Source organism: Toxotes jaculatrix, chromosome 18 (assembly GCF_017976425.1).
Source record: "Toxotes jaculatrix isolate fToxJac2 chromosome 18, fToxJac2.pri, whole genome shotgun sequence".
In the NCBI taxonomy this organism is placed as follows: Eukaryota; Metazoa; Chordata; class Actinopteri; family Toxotidae; genus Toxotes; species Toxotes jaculatrix.
Window position 1 is genome coordinate 17,268,567 of NC_054411.1, and position 22,608 is coordinate 17,291,174.

The 22,608-nt window shown below is 43.7% G+C and overlaps 5 protein-coding genes across 5 annotated transcripts; 4 read left to right on the plus strand and 1 right to left on the minus strand.

Moving 5' to 3' along the window:
* The first annotated feature begins 148 nt into the window (after nt 1–148).
* Nucleotides 149–4,512, plus strand: gcat (glycine C-acetyltransferase). The gene is made up of 9 exons (XM_041062342.1): nt 149–411; nt 1,203–1,333; nt 1,434–1,535; nt 1,627–1,773; nt 1,946–2,100; nt 2,715–2,797; nt 3,127–3,298; nt 3,855–3,976; nt 4,171–4,512. The coding sequence occupies exons 1-9, from the start codon at nt 192–194 to the stop codon at nt 4,320–4,322; spliced, it is 1,284 nt and encodes a 427-aa protein (XP_040918276.1). The 5' UTR covers nt 149–191; the 3' UTR covers nt 4,323–4,512.
* Nucleotides 4,513–5,481: 969 nt separating this feature from the next.
* Nucleotides 5,482–10,801, plus strand: mcm5 (minichromosome maintenance complex component 5). The gene is made up of 16 exons (XM_041062320.1): nt 5,482–5,796; nt 6,661–6,787; nt 6,920–7,048; nt 7,142–7,314; nt 7,401–7,556; nt 7,669–7,838; nt 7,949–8,120; nt 8,230–8,341; nt 8,488–8,631; nt 8,720–8,785; nt 8,889–9,065; nt 9,154–9,266; nt 9,367–9,495; nt 9,608–9,750; nt 10,068–10,195; nt 10,424–10,801. The coding sequence occupies exons 1-16, from the start codon at nt 5,624–5,626 to the stop codon at nt 10,523–10,525; spliced, it is 2,214 nt and encodes a 737-aa protein (XP_040918254.1). The 5' UTR covers nt 5,482–5,623; the 3' UTR covers nt 10,526–10,801.
* A 57-nt stretch (nt 10,802–10,858) lies between these two features.
* Nucleotides 10,859–12,525, minus strand: hmox1a (heme oxygenase 1a). Its single transcript, XM_041062359.1, has 6 exons — nt 12,445–12,525; nt 12,305–12,363; nt 12,055–12,166; nt 11,729–11,944; nt 11,363–11,635; nt 10,859–11,196 (listed from the first exon to the last, which is right to left on the minus strand). The coding sequence occupies exons 2-6, from the start codon at nt 12,352–12,354 to the stop codon at nt 11,038–11,040; spliced, it is 810 nt and encodes a 269-aa protein (XP_040918293.1). The 5' UTR covers nt 12,355–12,363; nt 12,445–12,525; the 3' UTR covers nt 10,859–11,037.
* A 1,021-nt stretch (nt 12,526–13,546) lies between these two features.
* Nucleotides 13,547–19,030, plus strand: foxred2 (FAD-dependent oxidoreductase domain containing 2). The gene is made up of 10 exons (XM_041062325.1): nt 13,547–13,698; nt 14,296–14,513; nt 14,642–14,947; nt 15,064–15,315; nt 15,641–15,958; nt 16,099–16,265; nt 16,436–16,601; nt 16,747–16,973; nt 17,088–17,258; nt 18,028–19,030. Exons 2-10 carry the CDS (start codon nt 14,299–14,301, stop codon nt 18,258–18,260), a joined length of 2,055 nt encoding a protein of 684 aa, XP_040918259.1. The 5' UTR covers nt 13,547–13,698; nt 14,296–14,298; the 3' UTR covers nt 18,261–19,030.
* Nucleotides 19,031–19,111: 81 nt separating this feature from the next.
* On the plus strand, nt 19,112–22,425 carry ankrd54 (ankyrin repeat domain 54). Its single transcript, XM_041062348.1, has 8 exons — nt 19,112–19,791; nt 20,323–20,370; nt 20,458–20,556; nt 20,841–20,912; nt 21,156–21,203; nt 21,344–21,468; nt 21,562–21,669; nt 21,831–22,425. The coding sequence occupies exons 1-8, from the start codon at nt 19,395–19,397 to the stop codon at nt 21,903–21,905; spliced, it is 972 nt and encodes a 323-aa protein (XP_040918282.1). The 5' UTR covers nt 19,112–19,394; the 3' UTR covers nt 21,906–22,425.
* Nucleotides 22,426–22,608: the final 183 nt, after the last annotated feature.

The following is a 22,608-nucleotide window of genomic DNA, read 5'->3' on the forward strand; positions in this document are numbered from 1 at the left end:
TGTTTCTACAGTGAAACCGAACCAGTGAGTACTATACTCTGAAGCCTGATTGGACGAAACAATGCACCGTCCAAGCGCTCTGCCGCCTGATTGGTCCGCCACACATACGCCCACCCCTGTTACGTGACGCAACCACGCCTCTGGTATTACATTCAGCTGTCTGCTGCACGTTTCGCACCGTAAGCGCCGCCATGTCCCTCGGAAAAGCTGTCCGGAGTTTGGTGAAACCAGTCCGGGGGGTCCTGCAGCCCTCGGCCTCGGCTTCGAAGCGGACTTATGCCGCTGTCGCCGAAGCCAGAGCGGTGCTGGAGAACGAGCTCGACTCTATCCGAGCCGCGGGGACGTGGAAGGCGGAGAGGATCATCACGTCCAAGCAGGGTCCTCAAATCAACGTGGACGGCAGTCGTGGCAGTGAGTGATAGTAGTTTATGGTAACTGCAGTTAATTTAAGTACAGAAGAAGCGTGAGACCTTGTCCATGAACGCACCATACGAATATTAGAGAGAAAAGTCGCTGCTTTTCAGTTGGCGCCCTGCCACTGTGTTATCTTGACTACAGTTAAGTCATGTAATGTTACTAGAGGACACAAGAGCTGAACCACAGACAGTACTAACTTGTTGGAAATTTAACAGAAACATTTGCCAATGAAAAGCCCTAAAAATGGCTCATAACAACAGCTGTAAACCTTTACAAACTTGGCTTTCATAGTCACAAGGATGAGGAAACTGTTTATATATTGCAGAGAGTATAGGTGCTAATCTCTAAGCTGTGTGCTCTTCTGCCAGCAAAGCAGCCAGTCAGTGTTTGCATTTCAGGATGAACCTTTGCCAGGGATTGACTCTGCTGATTTATGAATGGCCCTTTGACTTTGGGCCATGACCCCTCATGTGTGAAACTGACAGTTGAATTCATTGGGATGGATGTGCCAAGCATTGTTTTTCTGTTCTTTTTTTTTTTTTTTTGTCTGTTACTCTTTGTTGTTGCACGTTGGTTCGATTCTTTTGTTTTTGTCACTTGTCTTTTTGCCAAAAATACAGACCGAATTTCTATTGTGGGCTTTGAGTTGCTCACATAGGTTATTGTCTTGCTGAATTAAATTGTAAAGTGTTGATTTTATGGATGACTGACTCAAACAATGACCTTTTTACCTTTTGTTTCATGTTTTCTATAACACTCTCTCTCTTTCTCTTGCTGTTTCTCAGGCATATTGAATTTCTGTGCCAACAACTACCTTGGACTGTCCAGTCATCCAGAGGTGGTGCAGGCTGGGATCGATGCTCTCAAGACGTATGGTGCTGGACTGAGCTCTGTCAGATTCATCTGTGGGACACAGGTGTGATGCCTAATACACTCAGACAAACCCATATATGACAACATATAGCTCTATAACAGCCGCATTAATCGAGGCACTGAGTACACTTTGTGTTTTATAGGATCTACACAAAAATCTGGAGCAGAAGCTTGCCGAGTTTCATGAGAGGGAAGACTGCATCCTCTATGCTAGCTGCTTTGATGCTAATGCTGGGCTGTTTGAGGTATGTTATGCTTTAAACTTTACTGTCTCCAGCAGCCTGGGACAAGATCAGAAAGATCCCTCCTATCATCATCAAATTTCTCTTACACCAGGTTCTGCTGGGTCCAGACGACGCAGTGTTGTCCGACGAGCTAAACCACGCCTCCATCATCGACGGGATCCGTCTGTGTCGAGCAAAGAGGCTGCGTTACAAACACATGGACCTCAGTGATCTGGAGAACAAGCTCAAAGAGTCGCAGGTATGTATGTTTGTAAACTATAATGTGTCATGCAAGAACAGAACGCACTCAGGTCAGTCCCATTAAACCCATATTACTGATGTGACAGGGTCAGGTAAGAGTTACAGTATTAATGAGACAGTCAGAGCACCGGTGTTTGCTTCACTGATCATTGATGTTTTGTCCTCCTCAGTCCTCTCGTATGCGCCTGGTAGTAACGGATGGCGTCTTCTCCATGGACGGAGACGTGGCTCCCTTACAAGGAATCTGTGACCTGGCTGAACGGTATGGAGCCATGGTGTTTATAGACGAATGCCACGCCACCGGCTTTCTGGGGCCCCGGGGCAGGTGAGTAAGACGATGATTTACCCAAAATGCAAAGAATATACAGCATGTTTTTACACATTAATGTACCAGTGGAGGAACAAAATAATTCTAGCCTTCTGACTGTTCCTTTGTGCAACAGTGTCCTGTTAGGTGTTCACCATCCTGCCTGTCCTGGCTGCAGAAAAGTCAAACAAATGTTTAAAATTTGAGCACAGGACATTTCAGCTGGTATGTTGAATCAGGACATCATCAACATCCTGTGTCTTTGGGGCTTTAAATTCCACTGAATGCAATGACAGTACATATTTAAGATGATGGACCTAAAATAACTTAAACATGGATCAGTGTTTTTCATACATGATAGGTACTAAGCAGGAAAAGGAAGAGGTGGGGCATAATTGGATCAGGTGCTGTCCTCACTTGTTAAAGTCTCAGATTGTTGAAGTTAGTGATTTTAACATTTATCAAATGACTGTAATGACAAACCCAGTGAAAACTTGTTACTGTCTCCGACATTTGTGACACTGTCAGTTGTTGATGTCTCAGATCCAACTGTACACACAAGGGCTTCAAGTCGGGTTCTCACCATCATTAATAGGACATTGACTGATGGTACAACTCCCTGTGATTTGCAGGGGAACAGACGAGCTCCTGGGAGTGATGGACAGAGTTCACATTGTAAACTCCACCCTGGGGAAAGCACTGGGAGGAGCGGCTGGTACGTTTTCCACTGCATCTGTCATATTATCATCTCATATAGTTTGTATGGTGAACATGTTTGCAAACAGTTTTCTATTTACACATTTATCAGACACAAAGCAACATTAACATTCAGTTAAAGTTGTGTTTCTGGTCGCCTGGTGAATGTCAGTCCCAGTTTTCACTCTCCTTTTAGCTCTGTTTTGGTCTCCAACTCCAGAGAAAAACGTTTAGCTCTGTAACTTGTAAGATTTCCGTCTTTCATCAGCAGCTCATTACTGATCAATGATTATATGCTTTTATGGTAGTAGTAATGGTAATAAAAAAAGATGTGATTTTTTTTTTCAGGTGGCTACACAGTTGGCCCTAAGCCTCTCATTGACCTGCTGAGGCAGCGTTCACGGCCGTACCTGTTCTCCAACTCCCTCCCGCCTCCTGTGGTGGGCTGCGCCACCCGGGCTGTGGAGCTGCTGCTCGCCTCCAATGAGATTGCACAGAGCATGACGGCAAAAACCATGAGGTGCGTTTGTTCTTTTGTGCTATCTGAATTTGTGGTTTTCTGTTAGTCAGACGCCCCCACTGAAGCAGCTTATCACAGTTGTCAGCAGAAGGGTTTTTTCACTTAAAGTGGTTTTTATTATGGAAATGAAACAGTTAACAGTTCATTTCCAGGAGGAGAAATTGCACAGTCTTTTATCTTTTTCTTAAACAGTAACCAAATAAGCTAATATTTGCATTGGAGGCACAGTTGGACTAAATGTAAATGTGGAATAAATGCATTTCCTATCACCTTGTTTCTTAACCGTGCTCACTAACACCCACACACAGCCTTTAGGGCACATTATGCAACTATCAGCTGCTTGCTGAGCAATGCATACATACTAAACCATATTTTCAGAATTATTATTAGAAGTAGAATTTACAAATGCCTCATCTGGAAGGATGACACATAAAAAATCACATGCAAGCCTGGTTTGTCAGCTGTCCAAAAATGTGAAAAACATAGTTTCTCCTTATAAGGGCTGAATTATGTACAGCTAGATTTTTGTTTTTTTCCCTTTGTGCTGTCCGTTCAGGTTCAGGAACAAGATGACGCAGGCTGGTTTCACCATTGCGGGCTCAGCTCACCCCATCTGTCCTGTGATGCTCGGCGACGCACGACTGGCCTCTCTGATGGCCGACGATATGCTGAAGCTAGGTGAGACAGCAGTGAAGACCTCATGCTCTGGACTGGAAACAGCTCAACCTGTCTCCTTTTGATGTACAACAGAAAATGTGGCTTAATTGACACCTAGTCCTTTCATGCAACTTGTGTCCTGATGTGACTGAACTGCACTGCTTCGGACGTCCATGATGTTAATGAATCTGCTAACACGTCTCTTCCCTCCACAGGAGTGTATGTGATTGGATTCTCTTACCCAGTCGTACCAAAGGGCAAAGCCAGAATCCGTGTTCAGATTTCCGCAGCTCACATGGACGAAGACATCGACCGATGTGTTGACGCTTTCATCCAGACAGGCAGAAAGCACGGAGTCGTCTCCTGAGCAGGACAAATGAACAAAGAATCAGCAGAATTACTGAAGAACCTTGAACCGCTTGCCTATTGCAGATCTTGCTGCCTGTTACTCAAGACCTATGAATGATTTTGATGGATATATTAGTTACGTTTGTAGGTCAGCGGAGTTTAATGTTATTTTTGTCTGCTTAGTTGAATAAAGCACTTTTGCTAACATGCGTAGGTGTGTGTACATCAAGAAAAAGGGCTGATTTTATGAGAGAGAAGACATTTCTATCAAGTCCTTGTGTCTGTTGACAGATGAGTTTATTTAAGCTAGTAATTCATCCTTTAGACAGACTGTGGTTTTAATAACTGATAACAAATTTAATGATGCAGCTACACACATAACTTTGCATTATCAGCATTTTGTTTATGCTTACAAGTGAGAGCAAGATTTTTTGAGTGAAAGAAAATATGCTTATTTTCTTATTGCCAACACTTTTGACCGCACAGTCTTTGATCATGTGTTGATGTGCACTCAGATGTCGCAGAGCTGCTTTGCCTTTTTCTCAAAAGATGCAACAACAGATTTGCAAATTCTGGATGTAGAATGAAATGGAAAATATTAAAAGTTCCCCCCTTCACTCAAAAATGTATTTTGCTTATGGCTTCTTCATTTGGATGTTTGATATTGGATATGTAGCTTGTACAAGGGTGATAAGGAAACTTGAAACCTCCAGCGCGCACACACTGATGATGTGTGATTGTGTTCAGTACTTTTGACATTTACATACTCAGAGTGTAGACTTTTTAACAGTATAGAAGGAGTAGAGTCATTTTGAAACTTTTAACAGGATATTTGAACTAGAAAACTACATCAGCATTCATTGATCACCTGTAGTTATAGGTCCAAGCTCTGTAGTTTCACATAAGAAGACATTCATTCTGTTTAAAACTTCTTAAATCTCATATTTTTTCATGCTTCTTTGTGCCACATTGTTGCTGATCCTCCTCATGCTTCCCTCCTCCTCCTCCTGTTGTCATTTTCGCGCCATCAGTGCTCAGAAGCTCCACCTTCCCCTCGGATGCACGCCTCCTCTGAGCAGCGTCGGCCAATACCAACGGGCGTACTTTGCCTTCAGCCAATCAGAGCACAGAACAGGGGCGTTGCGAGAAGCGGCTCGCGGGAAACGGGACAGGAAGGAGTTCAGTTTTTGCCGCGGAACAGACTCTCAGTGCAGCTTTGTCTCCGGTCGTTCACGTCCATCGAGCTTTTCTTTGAATAAAGAAAAGCTCCTTCTTCTCTGCTTTTTGTTTGCACCGTTGCGTAGACCGACCTGCTTCAGTATGTCTGGCTTTGACGACCCGGGAGTGTACTACAGTGACAGCTTCGGAGGTGGAGATGGACCCGGCATGGACGAAGGCGGACAGAAGAGGATCCAGATCAAGAAACGGTTCCGTGAGTTCCTCCGGCAGTTCAGAGTGGGGACCGACCGCACCGGGTTCACATATAAATACAGGTGATCTAAACCTCCACGTGTTAATAGACAGTAATGAGACATCTGGTGTAGGGACTGTACGGAAATCATTAGTGTGCTGCTTAAAAAATATGGCTGTAATAACAAAGTGCCAGTGGGTGAGCCTCGTGGAGCAGGCACCAGTATTAAAGGGTCATTTCATTCATTTTACATGTGAAGTTAAGTGTTTTCACTGTGAGGTGTACTACTCAGCCTGTGAGATCAGGTTTATCAGGCCTAATGTGGATCAGGAGGAACTTTCTAAAGTCTTAATGATAATTATAACACTGACCATGGCATCAAGGTCATCTCAAGTTAGGCTCAATATGGGGGTTTGAAATAAGTGAACATTAAGGAGGCAGTGGGGTCTGAGAGGAAAATGCAATTGAGTTGCATTATGGGAAATGTAGGGTCCATCATTTCTGGAGCTTGACCTACATTAGAGAGTAAACATTTAGCATAATTCCTGCCTCAGTTTCTTCCATGTTGAGTTGTTGAGTCTTTTTTTAATAATCTGTCTTTTGTGTGTCCCCCAACTTGAAGTGCAACAATAAATCACTCCTGTGCAACTAATAACTGGTCAGTCTGGTGTTACAATGCTATGAGTAATAAATGGCTAATTCTGTGGTACCATTGGCAGTTTTATTTAATTTACATGTGCAAGGTGGCTTGTTTTTGTTGGGAATATTTTAACTGTTAACATCAGCTATTTTAAGCTAAACCTACAGTGTCTATATCTGATCTGACTGTAAACCTGTGGTTCTTCATTTATGGGGCAACGTGAAAGTGGTTCTTCAACAGCACATGATTCATTTTTGTTTCTGTTTTTGTTTTTTTTTATTTGTTTTTTCTTTCATTTTTAATCAGAGATGAACTGAAGAGACACTACACTCTGGGGGAGTACTGGGTAGAGGTGGAGATGGAGGACCTTGCCAGCTTTGATGAGGATCTGTCCGACTGTCTCTACAAGCTGCCTACTGAGAACCTGCCATTGGTGGGTATACTTCTAAAATCCAGATCAAGAAATCCAGGCTGCCCCCGTTTTTTGAAATCTTGAGCTTAAATTTCACATAACAGGTTTTTTTTACTTGATTATTCTCCTCTAACTGTTTGGTCTAATTTACAGCTGGAAGAAGCTGCAAAGGAGGTAGCTGATGAAGTGACTCGTCCCCGGCCTGTGGGGGAGGAGACAGTGCAGGACATCCAGGTCATGCTGAAGAGCGACGCTCATCATGCGTCTATTCGCAGCCTCAAGGTACCTACATACCTCTTTGTGTCTCCTATTCTTCTTGGCCTCATCAACAGTTTGCTCCAATTTTTTTTTTGGTGTCATTTTTCTCCCCTGCAGTCTGAGCAGGTGTCCCGTCTGGTGAAGGTACACGGCATCATCATCTCAGCCACAGCGGTGAAGGCAAAGGCCACCAAGGTGTGCCTGCAGTGTCGCGGCTGCCGCGCTGTCATCAACAACATCCCGCTGCCTCCAGGCCTGCAGGGTTACGCTCTGCCACGCAAGTGCAACAAGTGAGTTTGACGGAGCAACTGCAGAAATTACTCTTCACCACCACTTCATCAGGCAGGGTTAACACTGACAAATTCTCTTTTCCCAGTGACCAACCTGGCAGGGTGAAGTGTCCCGTAGACCCCTACTTCATCATCCCAGACCGCTGCATTTGCGTCGACTTCCAGACTCTCCGCCTGCAGGAATCTCCAGATGCTGTGCCGCATGGAGAGATGCCGCGTCACCTGCAGCTCTACTGTGACAGGTGAGGAGCACATTCTCAAAGAAAACATGTTCGATCCAAGATGGTGGTGTTTTCTGCTGAAATGTGGGTGACTACAAGCTGTTTTCCTCTCCTCTTTGTGCTTCTCTCTCAGGTATCTGTGTGACCGTGTGGTCCCAGGCAACAGGGTGACCATCATGGGCATCTACTCCATCAAGAAAATGGCTGCTGCAAAGGCCAAAGGCAAAGAGAAAGGAGTAGGTGTGGGCATTCGTGCGTCCTACCTGCGAGTGGTTGGCATCCAGGTGGACACAGAGGGAGCAGGTAAAGATAAATTTCTGCATTCCTGCACATATCTTTGTGATAAATGCTATTCCAGCGTGTCTAAGATGACTTCTAGGCCCCAGTCAGAATTGTTTCTTTGCCTCTTGCAGGTCGTGGTGCTACTGGATCAGTTTCTCCGCAAGAAGAGGAGGAGCTGAGATCACTGGCTGCTTCTCCTAACGTCTATGACTCTCTGGCACACTCTGTCGCTCCCTCCATCTACGGCAGCGATGATCTGAAAAAAGCCATCACCTGTCTGTTGTTTGGAGGTTCGAGGAAAAGGTAAAGCTGCTGAATGAAGGAGAAAAAGTAATACTAAATCCATACACTCTACTGTAAGTCCACCTCCTTCAGTTGTAGTAATGCTGAGCTTTTGTTTCCTGCTCTTTAGGCTGCCCGATGGTCTCACTCGTAGAGGCGACATCAACCTGCTGATGCTGGGGGATCCTGGTACAGCCAAGTCTCAGCTGCTCAAGTTCGTGGAGAGATGCTCACCTATCGGGGTAGTTATGTTCTCCTGTACTGACTGAGTTTTACTTAATAGAAAAGTTTTTATTCGGAGCTCTTTCTGTACCCGATCTCATCATGAATTGTTATGCTAGAATTTAAAATTTCCTGCTGATACTGAGTCTTGATTCTGTGTCTTCAGGTGTACACCTCAGGTAAGGGCAGCAGTGCAGCTGGTCTGACTGCGTCCGTGCTGAGGGACCCCAGCACTCGTGGATTCATCATGGAAGGGGGAGCCATGGTGCTGGCTGATGGCGGAGTCGTGTGCATTGATGAGTTTGACAAGGTAAACATTTTTGTGAGCAGCAGGAGCTGTTTGTTTATCTTAATTTGAGCCTCAGGATCTAAGACAAACCTCTGCTTTTGTTATTCAGATGAGGGAGGATGACAGAGTGGCCATCCATGAGGCCATGGAGCAACAGACTATCTCCATCGCTAAGGTATTACCCAGTTGTGTATTTAAAAAAACAAAAAAAAAACAACCCACACACACATTATCCATGCTGTTCTGAGGGGACTGACTAACATCTTGACTCCTTCCAGGCTGGCATCACCACCACCCTGAACTCTCGCTGCTCAGTCCTGGCTGCAGCTAACTCTGTGTTTGGCCGCTGGGACGACACAAAGGGGGAGGACAACATCGACTTCATGCCCACCATCTTGTCCCGTTTTGACATGATCTTCATCATCAAAGACCAGCATGACCAGCAGAGAGACATGGTAAGGAGGCTGGAAGTTTGTTGCTTCAAATCTTCAGATTTACAGAAACATTATTATAAATTAAGATTTGATATTTTGCTGTTTGTAGACTCTGGCCCGTCACGTGATGAACGTTCACCTGAGTGCTCAGACACAGACCGAGGGTGTTGAGGGAGAGATCCCACTGGCAACCTTTAAGAAATACATTGCCTACGCCAGAACGTGAGTATATCTGAGTCAAAGCAAAAGCATTGTAGAAGCTTCACTAATGATTGAATTTCTCTGCACAGTCCTGCGCTCATCGCTAAATGTTTCCTTACAGTAAATGCGGCCCTCGGCTCTCTGCGGCGGCGGCTGAGAAGCTGAAAAACAGATACGTGGTGATGAGGAGCGGCGCGAGGGAGCACGAGAGAGAGACCGACAAAAGACCCTCCATCCCCATCACTGTCAGGTATTTTTACACTCTGTCTTTTATGTCTGCGCATCTGCGATGGACATATATTTTTACACACCTTTGATACTCGGATGAAGTCTAAACCTGCGTTATGTTTCTGGTTTTTCAGGCAGCTGGAGGCTGTCGTGCGAATCGCAGAGTCCCTGGCTAAGATGAAGCTGCAGGCTGTGGCCGGAGAGGAAGAGGTTGATGAGGCCCTCAGACTCTTCCAGGTGTCCACACTGGACGCTGCACTGTCTGGCAGCCTTTCAGGTGTGTGTTTGTCGTGTTTTGTGACTGTAGCCAGTAGTTTCACTTCATTAAATGAACATACACAGATCCATGCTATTTGACTTTGTCCACTGTAAAGGGAGACTACATAGATGAGTAACTGCAGTGTGCTGGCACTGAGGCTAGTTACTGCTATTTCATCTGAATTTGTGGTGATATGGGACAAAAAGACTGGGAGCCCATCTACCTTGATTCTGCCCCTTCTTCCCTTATCTAGCCATCCCGGATAAACACGATTTTTAAATGGACACTGTCGTTTCATGCTCTTAACGTCTCTCCAACCACATTTTGTTTGTTAGGAGTGGAGGGCTTCACTTCTCAGGAGGACCAGGAAATGATCTCACGCATCGAGAAGCAGCTGAAGAGACGCTTTGCTATCGGCTCCCAGGTGTCGGAGCACAGCATCGTCCAGGACTTTACCAAACAGGTCGGTATCATAAAGGTGTGAAAGGACACATAAAGGACACATCTCTTGTGTTCTTGTGTGAGGGGAATATGGGAAGTAGTAATCTGTTCTCTTTCGCTTTCAATCCATGTGAAAACAGGCCTGAATAAAACCTGTTTCAATACATTAATGAACACAATCTACAGCTGTTCTGCCATTCTAAAATGAAAATGGCTGTATGTTTACCACTAAACGGGCTCCCTTTTACAGAAATACCCAGAGCACGCCATCTACAAAGTCCTGCACCTGATGTTGAGGAGGGGTGAGCTTCAGCACCGCATGCAGAGGAAAGTGCTCTACAGAGTCAAGTAGAGCAAACTTTTGCTCCAGTTCATATCCATACTGTTGTTGCTGTAAATAGTTTTGGTCTACCGGTTTGTGCTACTCTGCATTTACCAGTTCATTTCTGATCTAAGTCATGGTGAAAGCTGTTTGCCTTAAAACCTGGGATTCATGGCATCAACCGTCTGACCACGTGTATCAGAATGGGAAAGAAAAAAAAGATGTTTAGCTGTTAATGTTTGTGTCAATATAAAGATGTTATCAAGTGTCTGCATACTCTGTAAAAATAAAGAATTAAAGTATTTGAAATCATTTTAAGTTTCAGTTCAGTTTAACCAAAAGTTAAATCAGGACAATATGAGACAGTTTTCACACTGTGAATGTTTAATAGTAACGTACAAATGATGATTAACAGGTTAATCACTGTCAGCTGTGATTTGATTGTATAGAAAATGTTGGTCTTGATAGCATTTGTCGTATGAAATGATTAGTAAAGTAGTAAAGTGCTGTTTGTACATATAAATTACAAGTGCAGGTGAAAACTACAAGGCGTAGATTCCCATTCCGATAGTGGCCAGTGCGACACACAGTCCCACGGTGAGCTGCATGATGTGTGAGGTCGGGAGCACGGTAGTCGGGTGGTTGCTGTTTGACTGGTAGGGGGATGTGACACTCAGCATTTTCTGCAAGTCATCAAAAACCTGCGGGAAAACAAGTTACAAAAACTATCAGCAACTTTTTTTTTTTACTCTGCATATGTTCGACAGATTCACTTCCTCTTCTCACTAGTTCATGTGACTGTTCATGATACTGTTGGTCACTGACGCCATGTCGTCCACATGTGCAGTAAATCTGCTCTTTTCTCACCTGGATGTTGAACTCGAATGCTGACACAGCCTCCTTCAGCACCTCCGCCCTCCCCTCCTCTGTCAGCTCGATGCTGTTCATCCGGCTCCTGTACAGCTGCTTGAAGCGGTGAGGACTGGTCACACCAGGGAAGGAGAAAAACGAAAGACCCTCTTTGCTGCTCAGCCCGAGAGACTTCTGGGTAATTTTGCCCAGCACTTGACCTCCTGACAGGTCACCGAGGTAACGAGTGTATGCGTGTGCCACCAACAGCACTGGGTTCTTCTTGCCAATCTGTAAAATAAGTATGTAATCAGCTTTGTGTGTGTGTGTGTGTGTGTGTGTTTGTGTTTGGATTTAAGGTTCATTTCGTGATATTTCACTCACCTCACGCAGCCTCTGTTCATATCTGTGTGTCGCTGCAGGAACGATCACACTCTTCCTCCAGTCTGAGCCAAAAAAATGCTCCAGATCTCTTTCAAGAGACTCCAGGCGGGCGAGTTCCTGAGGGAAGTATATCGGTGCAACAGCTGGATGGGATGAATTCCTGTCCAGCTCCTCTTCCAGGGCCTTGTAGATCTCATAGAGGGAGCACAACAGCACCTGACAGACACATAGAGATGTATATCTACTTTTTAGGACAATGAAAACATAAACAGAACTTTAAGCCCACAAAACATGTTAACTGAGCTCAGTTGCCAGGTAGAACTCACCTTGTACTGCGGCAGGGTAATCTGTCCCTTCTGGTAACTCAGCATTAGCTGTGTGTTTTCAGCTCTCACATGGTTGTCTTTAGTGGCTGCTTTAATCTGCTCGGATAAATCACTGAGGGCAAGATGGTAAAAGGACACAGAGGGAAGTTTTAAAGCATGAACTCCTGATAACGTGATTGAAATCAAACAGGTCTTAGATGTTAACATGTAAGAGAAACAAAAACTAATGAACAAAACTCAGTTTTCATACCTGCCGACTTCCCCTGTGTCGTTTTTCCTCGCACTCTTCATGTTCTCCATCTCTGCAGACTGCAATGATTTATCTGATTTAGTTATACACATCTAATATGAATGAAAAGGTACATAATGTATGTAACATGTTTAATGTACCTGTGATGAAGTGACGTCTTTTCTCTGTTGTGCTGGGTGGAGTGCGTCCGCAGTTGTCGCTTCCTCTGAGTGAACAGTCCGTTGTGGCCTCTCACTTCTGTCCTGCCTCTTTTATACAGCCGTGATGCTGTAGCTGCTGAGTCAAACGGGAAGTGTGAGCGCTGACTCACATCACTGAGACTGCTGTGGCTTAACGTGACACAGCAGTGTGTGGACGAGATGGGAAAAAAAAAAAAAACAGAAAACATGATAAGGCAGAAATCAAAAGCTGGTTACAACCGGATTATGAATTCACTGAGAAAAGAAATGGAAAGTGTGGAAATGTAACCAAGTACTGTACTTAAATACTTTACTTGAGATTATTTCTACTTGAAGCTAAGTAAAATCTCTGAATACTTCTGCTGTACTATACAAGAATACTTGTGCAAAGAGGTAAACCAAATATGAGTAAAGTGGCTGCAGATGAAATAGTTATGAAAAACAATGTAAATGTAAAATGCCCCAAAATTCACACATTAAAACAGCCCCTTTGACATTTTATGGACTTAAGTCAGTAAGTCAGCAAACACAGGAAGGCCCTCTTCTGTGAGTGGAGACCACTCAATGGAAGGTTTTTGTTTGTAGTCAAGTATTTATTTCTGTCTCACCTGGGGAAAGTTAAATTAAAAAACAACAACAAAAGAACTGTTGAACTGTTAGATTATATAATGAGAATAGACTATAATTATTCTGTGTAACATTTAACTATATAGTAAGATAAGGTGACTGTGAATAGGCCTGCTGGGCATCCTGACAACAGGGGAGAAGGGGCAGATGTAACCGTGATAAAATTTTAACTAGTTTGTTGAATATTTTTGTGCAAAAACATCAGACACAGATTATCATTTAAAGCAGACTATTTTATAAAATAGTCCTGAGGGGGGCCTTTAACTTCGTGTGAAACATAATGGGCTCACCTCTCCCATCGTAAGAGCCTTCTCAGGGGAATGTAGGACATCTTTCATTCAGTGGCCCGTTCTTTTCTACTCTAATCTACTCGGTTCTATGGTATTTTCTAATCACGCCCCTTCATACAAGCAGCCCTCCATTGGCTCTTGTCATCCAAGGGGGAAGTGGGTTGAGCTAATGGATTTTCAGAGGGGACCACACATACCCAGGCTTAAAATGCAGGACAGTAAACATGTAGCCATCTCGACAGGTTTGATAAATGCTAAATCACAGATGTTGCGCGCGAGGGATCCACTGATATAAAAGGTAACGTGTGTTTACGTGCTTACGTGTTATAACACATCAGCCGACCTCACATCTGGTTCAGCGGCCGATGGCAGCCGCCGCATCCCCTGCCTGGGTGATATAACCTCGGCAGGAGAGTTCAGGGAGAGCCGGGGGATTCATATACCGAGTCCGCTGCTGTTTCACCTCGCTAAACTATCGCATTAGCTGCGTGTCCACTAAGTTTTTATGTCCTGATAATTTCGGGCTGTATTTGTGTTTTTAATGCTCCAGAGAATCGAGCCTCAGTGTCGCCAGTTGTCTAACCGTGGCCCACATTCCTATGCAGGCTAATTAAATAACACATGTAATAGAGTTGTATTAAGACAGTTTACAAACAATGGAAAATAACATTATATGATCAGTTATTCTCTAACATACTTACAGATTCGTCCAAAGTGTACTTTATTTTTACTTTGTTTATTTTTTTATTTTATTTTTTTTTTTACCATAGTTTACCAAGTCCCAAGAAAGTAATATAAATTGTATGCTATCTCAGTATTCTAAACATTAAATGGAGTTTATTTATTATTATTTATTTGTTAATTATTACTTACCAAATTTCTTCATGTCCAGCAGGTTATGGATTCGAGCCTTCCTTATTTTCTCCTTTTCATCTTAACTGGCTGTGTCAAATGCTATTTTGATAACCACCGTCACAATGGCACCCGCCACTTTGATTACTGCGTGCTTGGAGCTGGACCTGCAGGACTGCAGATGGGATATTTCCTTTCCAAGGCCAAGAGAGACTACATCATCTTGGAGAGAAACTCGGGACCAGGCAGTTTCTTTAACAAGTAAGAAAACTTTGTGAATGCATCTCATATGGGACAGAAGACACAAGCAACGGCACAGGAAAATGGTACTTGTCTGTCCTCCTGAATCACCTTTGACACGTTGTCTCTGCTTTGTTTTGTGTGTCAAGATATCCCAGGCACAGGAAGCTCATTAGCATTAACAAGATCTACACAGGAAGGCACAACAGAGAGTTCAACCTGCGACACGACTGGAACTCGCTGCTGAGCGATAAACCTGACCTTCTGTTCAGGCGAGTGAGCAGCGAGTTCTACCCTCCGGCTGACGCCTTCCCGCTCTACCTGTCCATGTTTGTGAATGAGCTCGGGCTAAGGGTCCGGTATGGTGTGGACATTGGAAGGATCAGGGCAGTGCAGTCAGCCACTGGCAGGAGCTACATCCTGACTGATCAGCATGCATCAGACTACACATGCAGGTATTGTGCACCACACTGCATGCGAGATGAACATTTTACACTTTTACACATTTTACAGATGAACATTTTTGGACTGTGGATTTCATGGTATTGTACTTCTGTCCTCTTTCCCTCAGCGTCCTTCTGGTAGCCACGGGTTTGTGGGTTCCACAGAAGGTAGAGTTTGTTGGTTCTGAGCTGGTTGAGGGCTACGAGTCCATCTCCACCAACCCTGATGACTACAAGGACCAGGCTGTGCTTATTCTGGGAAAGGGGAATTCTGCTTTTGAGACAGCCCAGAGCATCCTGGGAAGAGCAAGTCGGGTGCACATGCTCAGTTCCAGTCCTGTTCGACTGGCTTGGCAAACGCATTATGTTGGAGATCTCAGGTACTGCTAAAGATTTCTTCCTGCATTTTTCCTGTCTCTATTATTTTGCTGTACATCAGTGGTTCCCAACCTCTTTTTCAGGCAGAAGATGTCCCTTCATCGGTTTTAAACTCATTTTAACTGGACATTTTTTTTAAACACTATTAATTATATAAGGATGGATATTTACAATATTTTTATGCACTTTATTATTATTATTATTATTATTGTCAGTGTTTCGGGTGGTTTGGTCAAATTTGCATATTTTGTCCTGCTTGGAGTAGCAGAAGGTAGAAAAATTTCAACCATTCATCCGTTCCTTTTACACGTGGTGTTTGTTTTTCAGAGCTGTGAATAATGAGCTACTAGACACATACCAGCTGAAGTCCCTTGATGGGTTGGTGGAGGCACACCTGGAAAAAATAGTTATCGCTCAACGGAAGGAACAAGGCAGTAGGAGATCGGGTGGAAAGAAGAAAGGGAAGAAGGCAAAGTTGTACCTGACTTTAAATAAATATGTACAAAAGCAGGAAGAGAAAAACAGCTCTGATGTGACGGGAGAAGAACTGCCTGGGTATCACATTGACAACTTCCCCATACGAAACCCTTACGACCGTGTGATCCGCTGCCTTGGATTCCGGTTCAACTTCAGTATATTTGACAGGTACAGGTTTATTAAACATGGTAGACTTGTCACATTGTGTCAATATCCATGTATTCATGACAAGTACTGTCCTTACTATGTAAAAGAAAAGCTGTTTTATTTAGATAATGTTCACATTTCTTAAAAAACTCTCTCCCTAGCTCTTCCTGCCCACCAAACAGTGAAAATGCAAAAGGGAGGTTGCCGGGGGTAACAGCCTGGTATGAAGGGAGGAACACCCCCGGCTTGTTTGTGCTGGGAACTGCTGCTCACTCCAGAGACTACCGCTCATCTGCTGGCGGCTTCGTCCATGGATTCCGTTACACAGGTGAAAGTCCAACAGATGTTTGTTATTTTGTGCAAGCAAATAACTTGTTGAGAAAGGTCTTCATTCGTTCACCTTTGAAAACTGTTTATTTCAGCAAAGCAGCTTTTTTCCGGCCAGTTTTGCATATGATCAAGGTGTAACTTAATTAACTATGTGGGTTTTTGCCACAGTACGAGCTGTACATCGTGTACTTGAACACCGTTACCATAGCAACACATGGCCATCGACAAAGCTGCTGACAACTCAATTGCAGTCCTGGATTCTGAAGCGGGTCGGCGAGGCCTCTGGGCCATACCAAATGTTTGAGGTGCTTGGGGATGTTATACTTCTCCGAGGGTAAGCAGATGTTATTTTGATGTCACCAGTAATAACTTGCTTTTTCCAGCTATGCTCATTTGTTCATGAGATCTGCCCACTGTCATTACTGAGTTTGATCACTCAACATACTTTGGTCCTTCCCCTTTCTCTTTTGCTCTCTAAGCTCTCACTGTGAATACGTGGAAGAGTTTCCAATCCAGGCCTTGCCTCAGTTCTCCTCACTTTCGGGCCATGAGATATCCAACCATGGACTGGTAGTTGTAGTTATGCAGTATGGGAAGAAGAAGATAGACTATCTGGGGCGTAACAGGGCAGAAACAGACTGGACCAAAGCTTGGAAATCCAACTTTCTGCACCCTGTCTTATACTACTATGACACACTTCCTACTGGTGAGTGGGAATTCTGCTACCACTAAAAGTAAATGTAGTTTTTAGGAATAGAATCAGTACAGAGGAACAAACTCTGAATGGAAGTTAATGAAAGTTCTTTTTTTTTCGTCTCAGAGGAAGAAATGAAGCTCCGTCCCCATGGCTGGCCCCTACCAAGGCCCAAGGCAATTCATCACATAGTGGAAGACTTCCTCACAGAATGGGAAAGTCCCATATCTCACATCCAGCCCCTGCGCCGCTTCCTGGAGCACTGTGTCCAGACTGACCTCAGGACTTTCTATGCAGGTAAAGCAGCTTTTTGACAGCTGATCTGTTCATAGATGCATAAAATGTGTTCAGCTCAGAAAATACCACCCGTAATACAGAGTGAGCTGATAAAAAATGGGGACAGAACACATTAGAGCTGCTGGTTATCCCTCATAGTAACCAGTAAAAGAGTAAAAAACTACTGGTTAAACTACAGTGTGTTTCTGTTGCAAATGACACTAATTCACACTTTTTATATTGCTTCTTTATTCATATATTTACTATATTATTAAATCAGTAAAGGTGTAAGTTATCCAGCCCGAACAGGTACAACAAATAGGTCAGTCATTCACAGTCTGTACTGCCGCACAAAGGCAGAGAGTAGTAACTACAGAAACAATGACAATGAAAAAAAGGAGTTTAAAGTCCTCAGGCTGGCAGGTAAACTGTGGAACAGATAGAAAGCTTGTAATATGTTCATTTTATGCATTTTAAGGTAATTTAATGTCACCAAATCGATGTTGCACTTCAGCACTACGGGATATCACTGATTGTAGAGCAGGGGTGTCAAACTGTTCCACAAAGGGCCGGTGTGGCTGCAGGTTTTTGTTCCAACCAATCAAGAACACACAGTTTGACCAATCAGCTTTCTGAAGACTGAGATCAGTTGATTAAATGAGTCAAGTCTGGTGTGCTGCTGCTTGGTTGGAACAAAAACCTGCAGCCACACCTGCCCTTTGTGGAACAGGTTTGACACCTCTGTTGTAGAGGGTGCTGTGGCTCATTCCTGTTTTGTTGTGTCTTTTAGAATCATGTTTCCGCTCATCCCTTACCCACCGCAAGCCGCCGCTGTTCTGTCAGCAAGGATACTTGAAGCAGCAGGGTGTCGCTCACAACAGTCAGCAGCGGCAGTACGTTAATGATGCTGGATCAGTGCCCACTGAGCAGGATGCAGGCACATCAGGGGCTGACCCAGCATTCCCCAACTACCTGGCACAAGCTGGAGCCTCCATGTCTTCAGGACTGAAACTTGACTTATGATTGTTTTACTTAAGCGTGTCAAAGCTATGCCTATGATGCCGTTTAGGTCCCTCAGACTTGCTACCTCCAACACCCATAATCATTCCTTACACCAAATATTTTTGACAGAATACCATCCTGCAGATCAGTGGTTCCCAACCTCATTGGCTTATCTACTTGCAGCCCCTCATCACTAATTGCAGATTGGTGATGAGGGGCTGTTTTCACCAAAGAGGGATTTCTATTGCTTTATTTTAAGGGTCCTAAGAAATAAAACTATCCAGTAAGTCTCCAGAAAAAAAGTAAAAAGAGGAAAGTCTGAAAAAAGCATCACTTTCTGAGGTGTCTCTTATGCTAATCACCTCATGCCCCCCCATTATCATGTGGCCGCTCGGGGTCCAGACCCACAGGTTGGAAACCACTGCTTGTTGCTGAGAGGCACCTTGTCCCTTGAAAGCTCCCCTATTATGACTCTTCACACAATCTTTATATATGTTACTACATGTCATTTTCATATCATGGAAATCTAGATTATTTGAAGCTATAACCTATAGGTGGAGGGTGGGTGTTACAGAATGATTATGCATTATACATTTTACATGATGTTACCAGATCAAACATAAATTAAAGAGGGAAAGCAAAGTTTGCCTTTTTTAATTCTAACGTGTTGAGGAGCATTGTTCAATTTCCCGGCGCGCATGCGCGGAGCGATCGTCGGGCCAGCACAGGGGACGGTATGATTGGCTGCTATGCTGCCTTCATGCTATTGGACTGGAGCAAATGAACAACACGGAATCTGATTGGTCGTTAATGAACTGAAGCTGTTGACTGTACAATGGGTGTGTCTTTTACTACTTTACCCGATGAAATGGAAAATGTGAAATAGGGGACATTTTGGTAGTGAAGAAAAAAAAAACATTTTCTGCTGTTGAAATATTACAAAATTACCCAGGATGGAAAGACTTTAATCTGTGGATCTGTGTTGACGCGCCGTGCAATGGCCGCAGGCATTGCTGACGCAGCAGATGCCAAAACTGAAGTTGACTCCTGATATTTATGACGGCTTTATTTCCTTTTAGCTTCAGCAGGACTAGTAAGGACCGTGTGTACGTGCGAGTGTTGTAGAAACACAGCCTCCATATGTCACGGTAAAGTATGGACGGGTGGAGCCCTATTGTTGCAGCACCCTCGGATAATGACCGATCCAGCTCCGAGGGGGAGTACATGGTGGAGCCCGGACCCGAAGAAGAAACCCGGGAGGCGGCGGACGGAGAGCAGCGGGGTAACGTTGACAGGATGGACGACGTAGGCACTGCTGCTGTCGGGTTTGGGATAAGTGGTATTGGTGAGGGCAAAGTGGTGTTGGGACGAGTCGGACAGAGAGACGACAAAGAACTCAGGTACCTGCACTTGTTGTGGGAGCCCGGACGGGCAGAGGTCGGTGGTGGTGCAGGTGGTGTAGCGAATAGACTGGGGAAGATGACGGGGACCAGGGCCAGGCGACACCACAGAGCCGTGCGGAACCTGGGTCCCATTGGTAAAGATATTTATGGTAAGGTACAGTCACGTTTTTTATTAATTTGATAAATATAAAATATGGGTGTGTGTTTGCAGGGGGAGCAAGGTATTGGCTATATTATATTTATAAGCTTAGTTACAAAATACAAGCTATGTTAATTTGTGTAGTATTTAGATATTTTATGTATGTTATATAGTGCATTGACACGCTTTGAGACAAGTACAAGTTGTAAATATTGACTGTATTGAAGTTGTGTAACATGGTGATTAAGAGAAGGACATGTAAACTTATTAAATGTCATGTAGATAAAATTACAATACATATCTACTCTCACCTCTTCATATCAGTGTCATATTAATTTCCTTTTCCAGCACAACCTTAGGCTGATGAACAGTTGCAATATATGGTGTCAATTAAAGGAGCAACCCTGCTGAAAGTGTAAAGCCGATGTCCCTGTAAATGCTGTCTTTGTTTGTGTCTCTGATGCCATGCAATATGACCCCATTCATCCACACAAAAAGCAATATTTGCATACTTCTCACTTTGAATGTCTTATCTCCACAGCTGTGAAAAGACTGAGGGAAGCAGCGAACAGCAACGATATCGACACAGGTAGGAGCAGTGAAGTGATGCCAAAAAATACCTTCCGCGTAGTGTAAGAGAAGGATGGGTTTTGCTAATAAAGTTGTGTTCCTTCAGTTCGAAAGCTTCTGCAAGATGACATAGACCCCTGTGCAGCAGATGACAAGGGAAGGACAGCTCTTCATTTCTCTTCCTGCAATGGCAATGAGAGCATTGGTAGGTTGGTGACAGCTATTAAGACGCCATAACAGTATCATGGGAAATCACATTGCAGCAGGATGACTGGAAAGAACATAATCCCCAAATTCAGCAACTCAACAATCCATCCTGCTGTAGTGTCCTTGAACAATAAGTTGAATCACTGTGCAATTGTCTATCTTATCTTAAAGCTCAATCCACAAAAAAAGTCAATAAGGCAATAACATAAATACATTTCTAAGTTTATTAATCAAGTCTTCTTTTTTCAAGACATACTTCAAATATCCTTCTTATGTCTGTAGTGCAGCTGTTGCTGAGCCATGGCGCTGACCCAAACCAACGAGACAGTCTGGGAAATACCCCCCTCCATCTGGGTAAGAGAGAACAATCACCATAAGCTGTAAAACCACTAGCACTGTGGTCAGTAAGGCACAGGAGTGGTTTCGCTCCTGCCACACCACTGTGCAGCTGCTTCGGGCCCACACCTGTTTAAATGTATAGTTATACTGCACAATAACATAAAGCACAATGCTAGTTATGGTTTTACATGCAACAAGTGGTTTAAAACAACTTTGTTCATTTACTTTGTGCCCATTTTTCATCCTGTGTCTCTGCAGCGGCCTGTACTAACCATGTGCCTGTAATCACCACATTGCTTAGAGGAGGTGAGGCCACTATTGAAGTGTGGAATTCTTTGTGTATACAAATTGCTCAATTTCCCATTAAAGGAGAATTGAGTGTCCATCAAAACTGTTTAATAAACTTGTGTAATGGAGACATTTGTGTTCTTATTGTTTCTTTAAAGGAGCCCGTGTGGATGCCCTGGACAGAGCAGGTAGGACCCCGCTGCATCTAGCACGCTCCAAACTCAACATTCTGCAGGAGGGAGATTCACGCAGCTTAGAAACCCTGAGAGGGGAAGTCACACAGGTAGAGAATGCATTAAGTTGCCTGGCTTAATGAATCAGAACTTGACCCTTTACAGATAGTTCATGGTGGTTTCTGTGTAACTTTTCTTTCTAGATTATTCAAATGCTGAGGGAATACCTGAACTTAATGGGCCAGAGTGAAGCTAAAGAGAGACTGGAACATATTTCGACACAGCTGCAACACACACGCACCAAAGAGCAGGTGAGATCTACATACCCAGATTCACTTGCATAAAATCTGAGATTTGTGGTGTAATTGAACTGAGATATGTGTGCTCTTCAATTTGCAGATATTGATGATTTATTACCCCTTTGTTTTTCACCAACTCATACATGGTTTGTTTGTTGTTGTTTTTTGTCCAGGTGGATGAGGTGACTGATTTATTGGCCAGTTTTACATCGCTCAGTCTACAGAAACAGAATTTGGGGGATAGGTAGAAGATAAAGTGTGTGGAGAGCTGATGTCCTGCTCCTTATCAAGCAAGCCTCTGCTCCACTAGCCTTCGCCAGACAAGCAATTCTGAACCATGATGATGTGGTTTTCTGTCCATAATCGAAACACAGTGCTACTGTACTGGAGAGTAGCATTTGAATACCTTGTCTTTTTACAAAATACACTGAGAACAGGAAGCTAGTGCTCAATTGTGTGTGTGTGTGTGTGTGTGTGTGTGTGTGTGTGTGTGTGTGTGTTTTATAGCAGTGTCTATGCGCTGATATGCTCTCTTGTTGCCTGTCATTGTTAGCCAAGTTGTGTGATCATTATGAGATGTATCTCTCTTGAAATGATTTAACAGTTTTCACTGTTGTCACTTTGGATTTCTTATCAGCTGCATCTTTGGATCATCATGCCTTTTCTCTTGTGCTGCATGCTATGTTTGTATGTGAACTGTATTGTAAAACTTGATTTGGCTGTTGTTGTAAGTGGATATATGTGAGTCAATAAATCAGTATCTTTGGATATATTCCTGAAATATTGTCTTTAATACAATGTGCTAAAGACTGGGATATCTATTTGGGCTTCTTGTGTATTATAATATGCTTATTTTAGTGTCAAGATTTTAAATGAGAGCGCCCTTTGTAGTTGTTATTGTCAACAGTGGCAACCATTGCATTACAGCTTTAGCAGATGCGTTGCTAATAT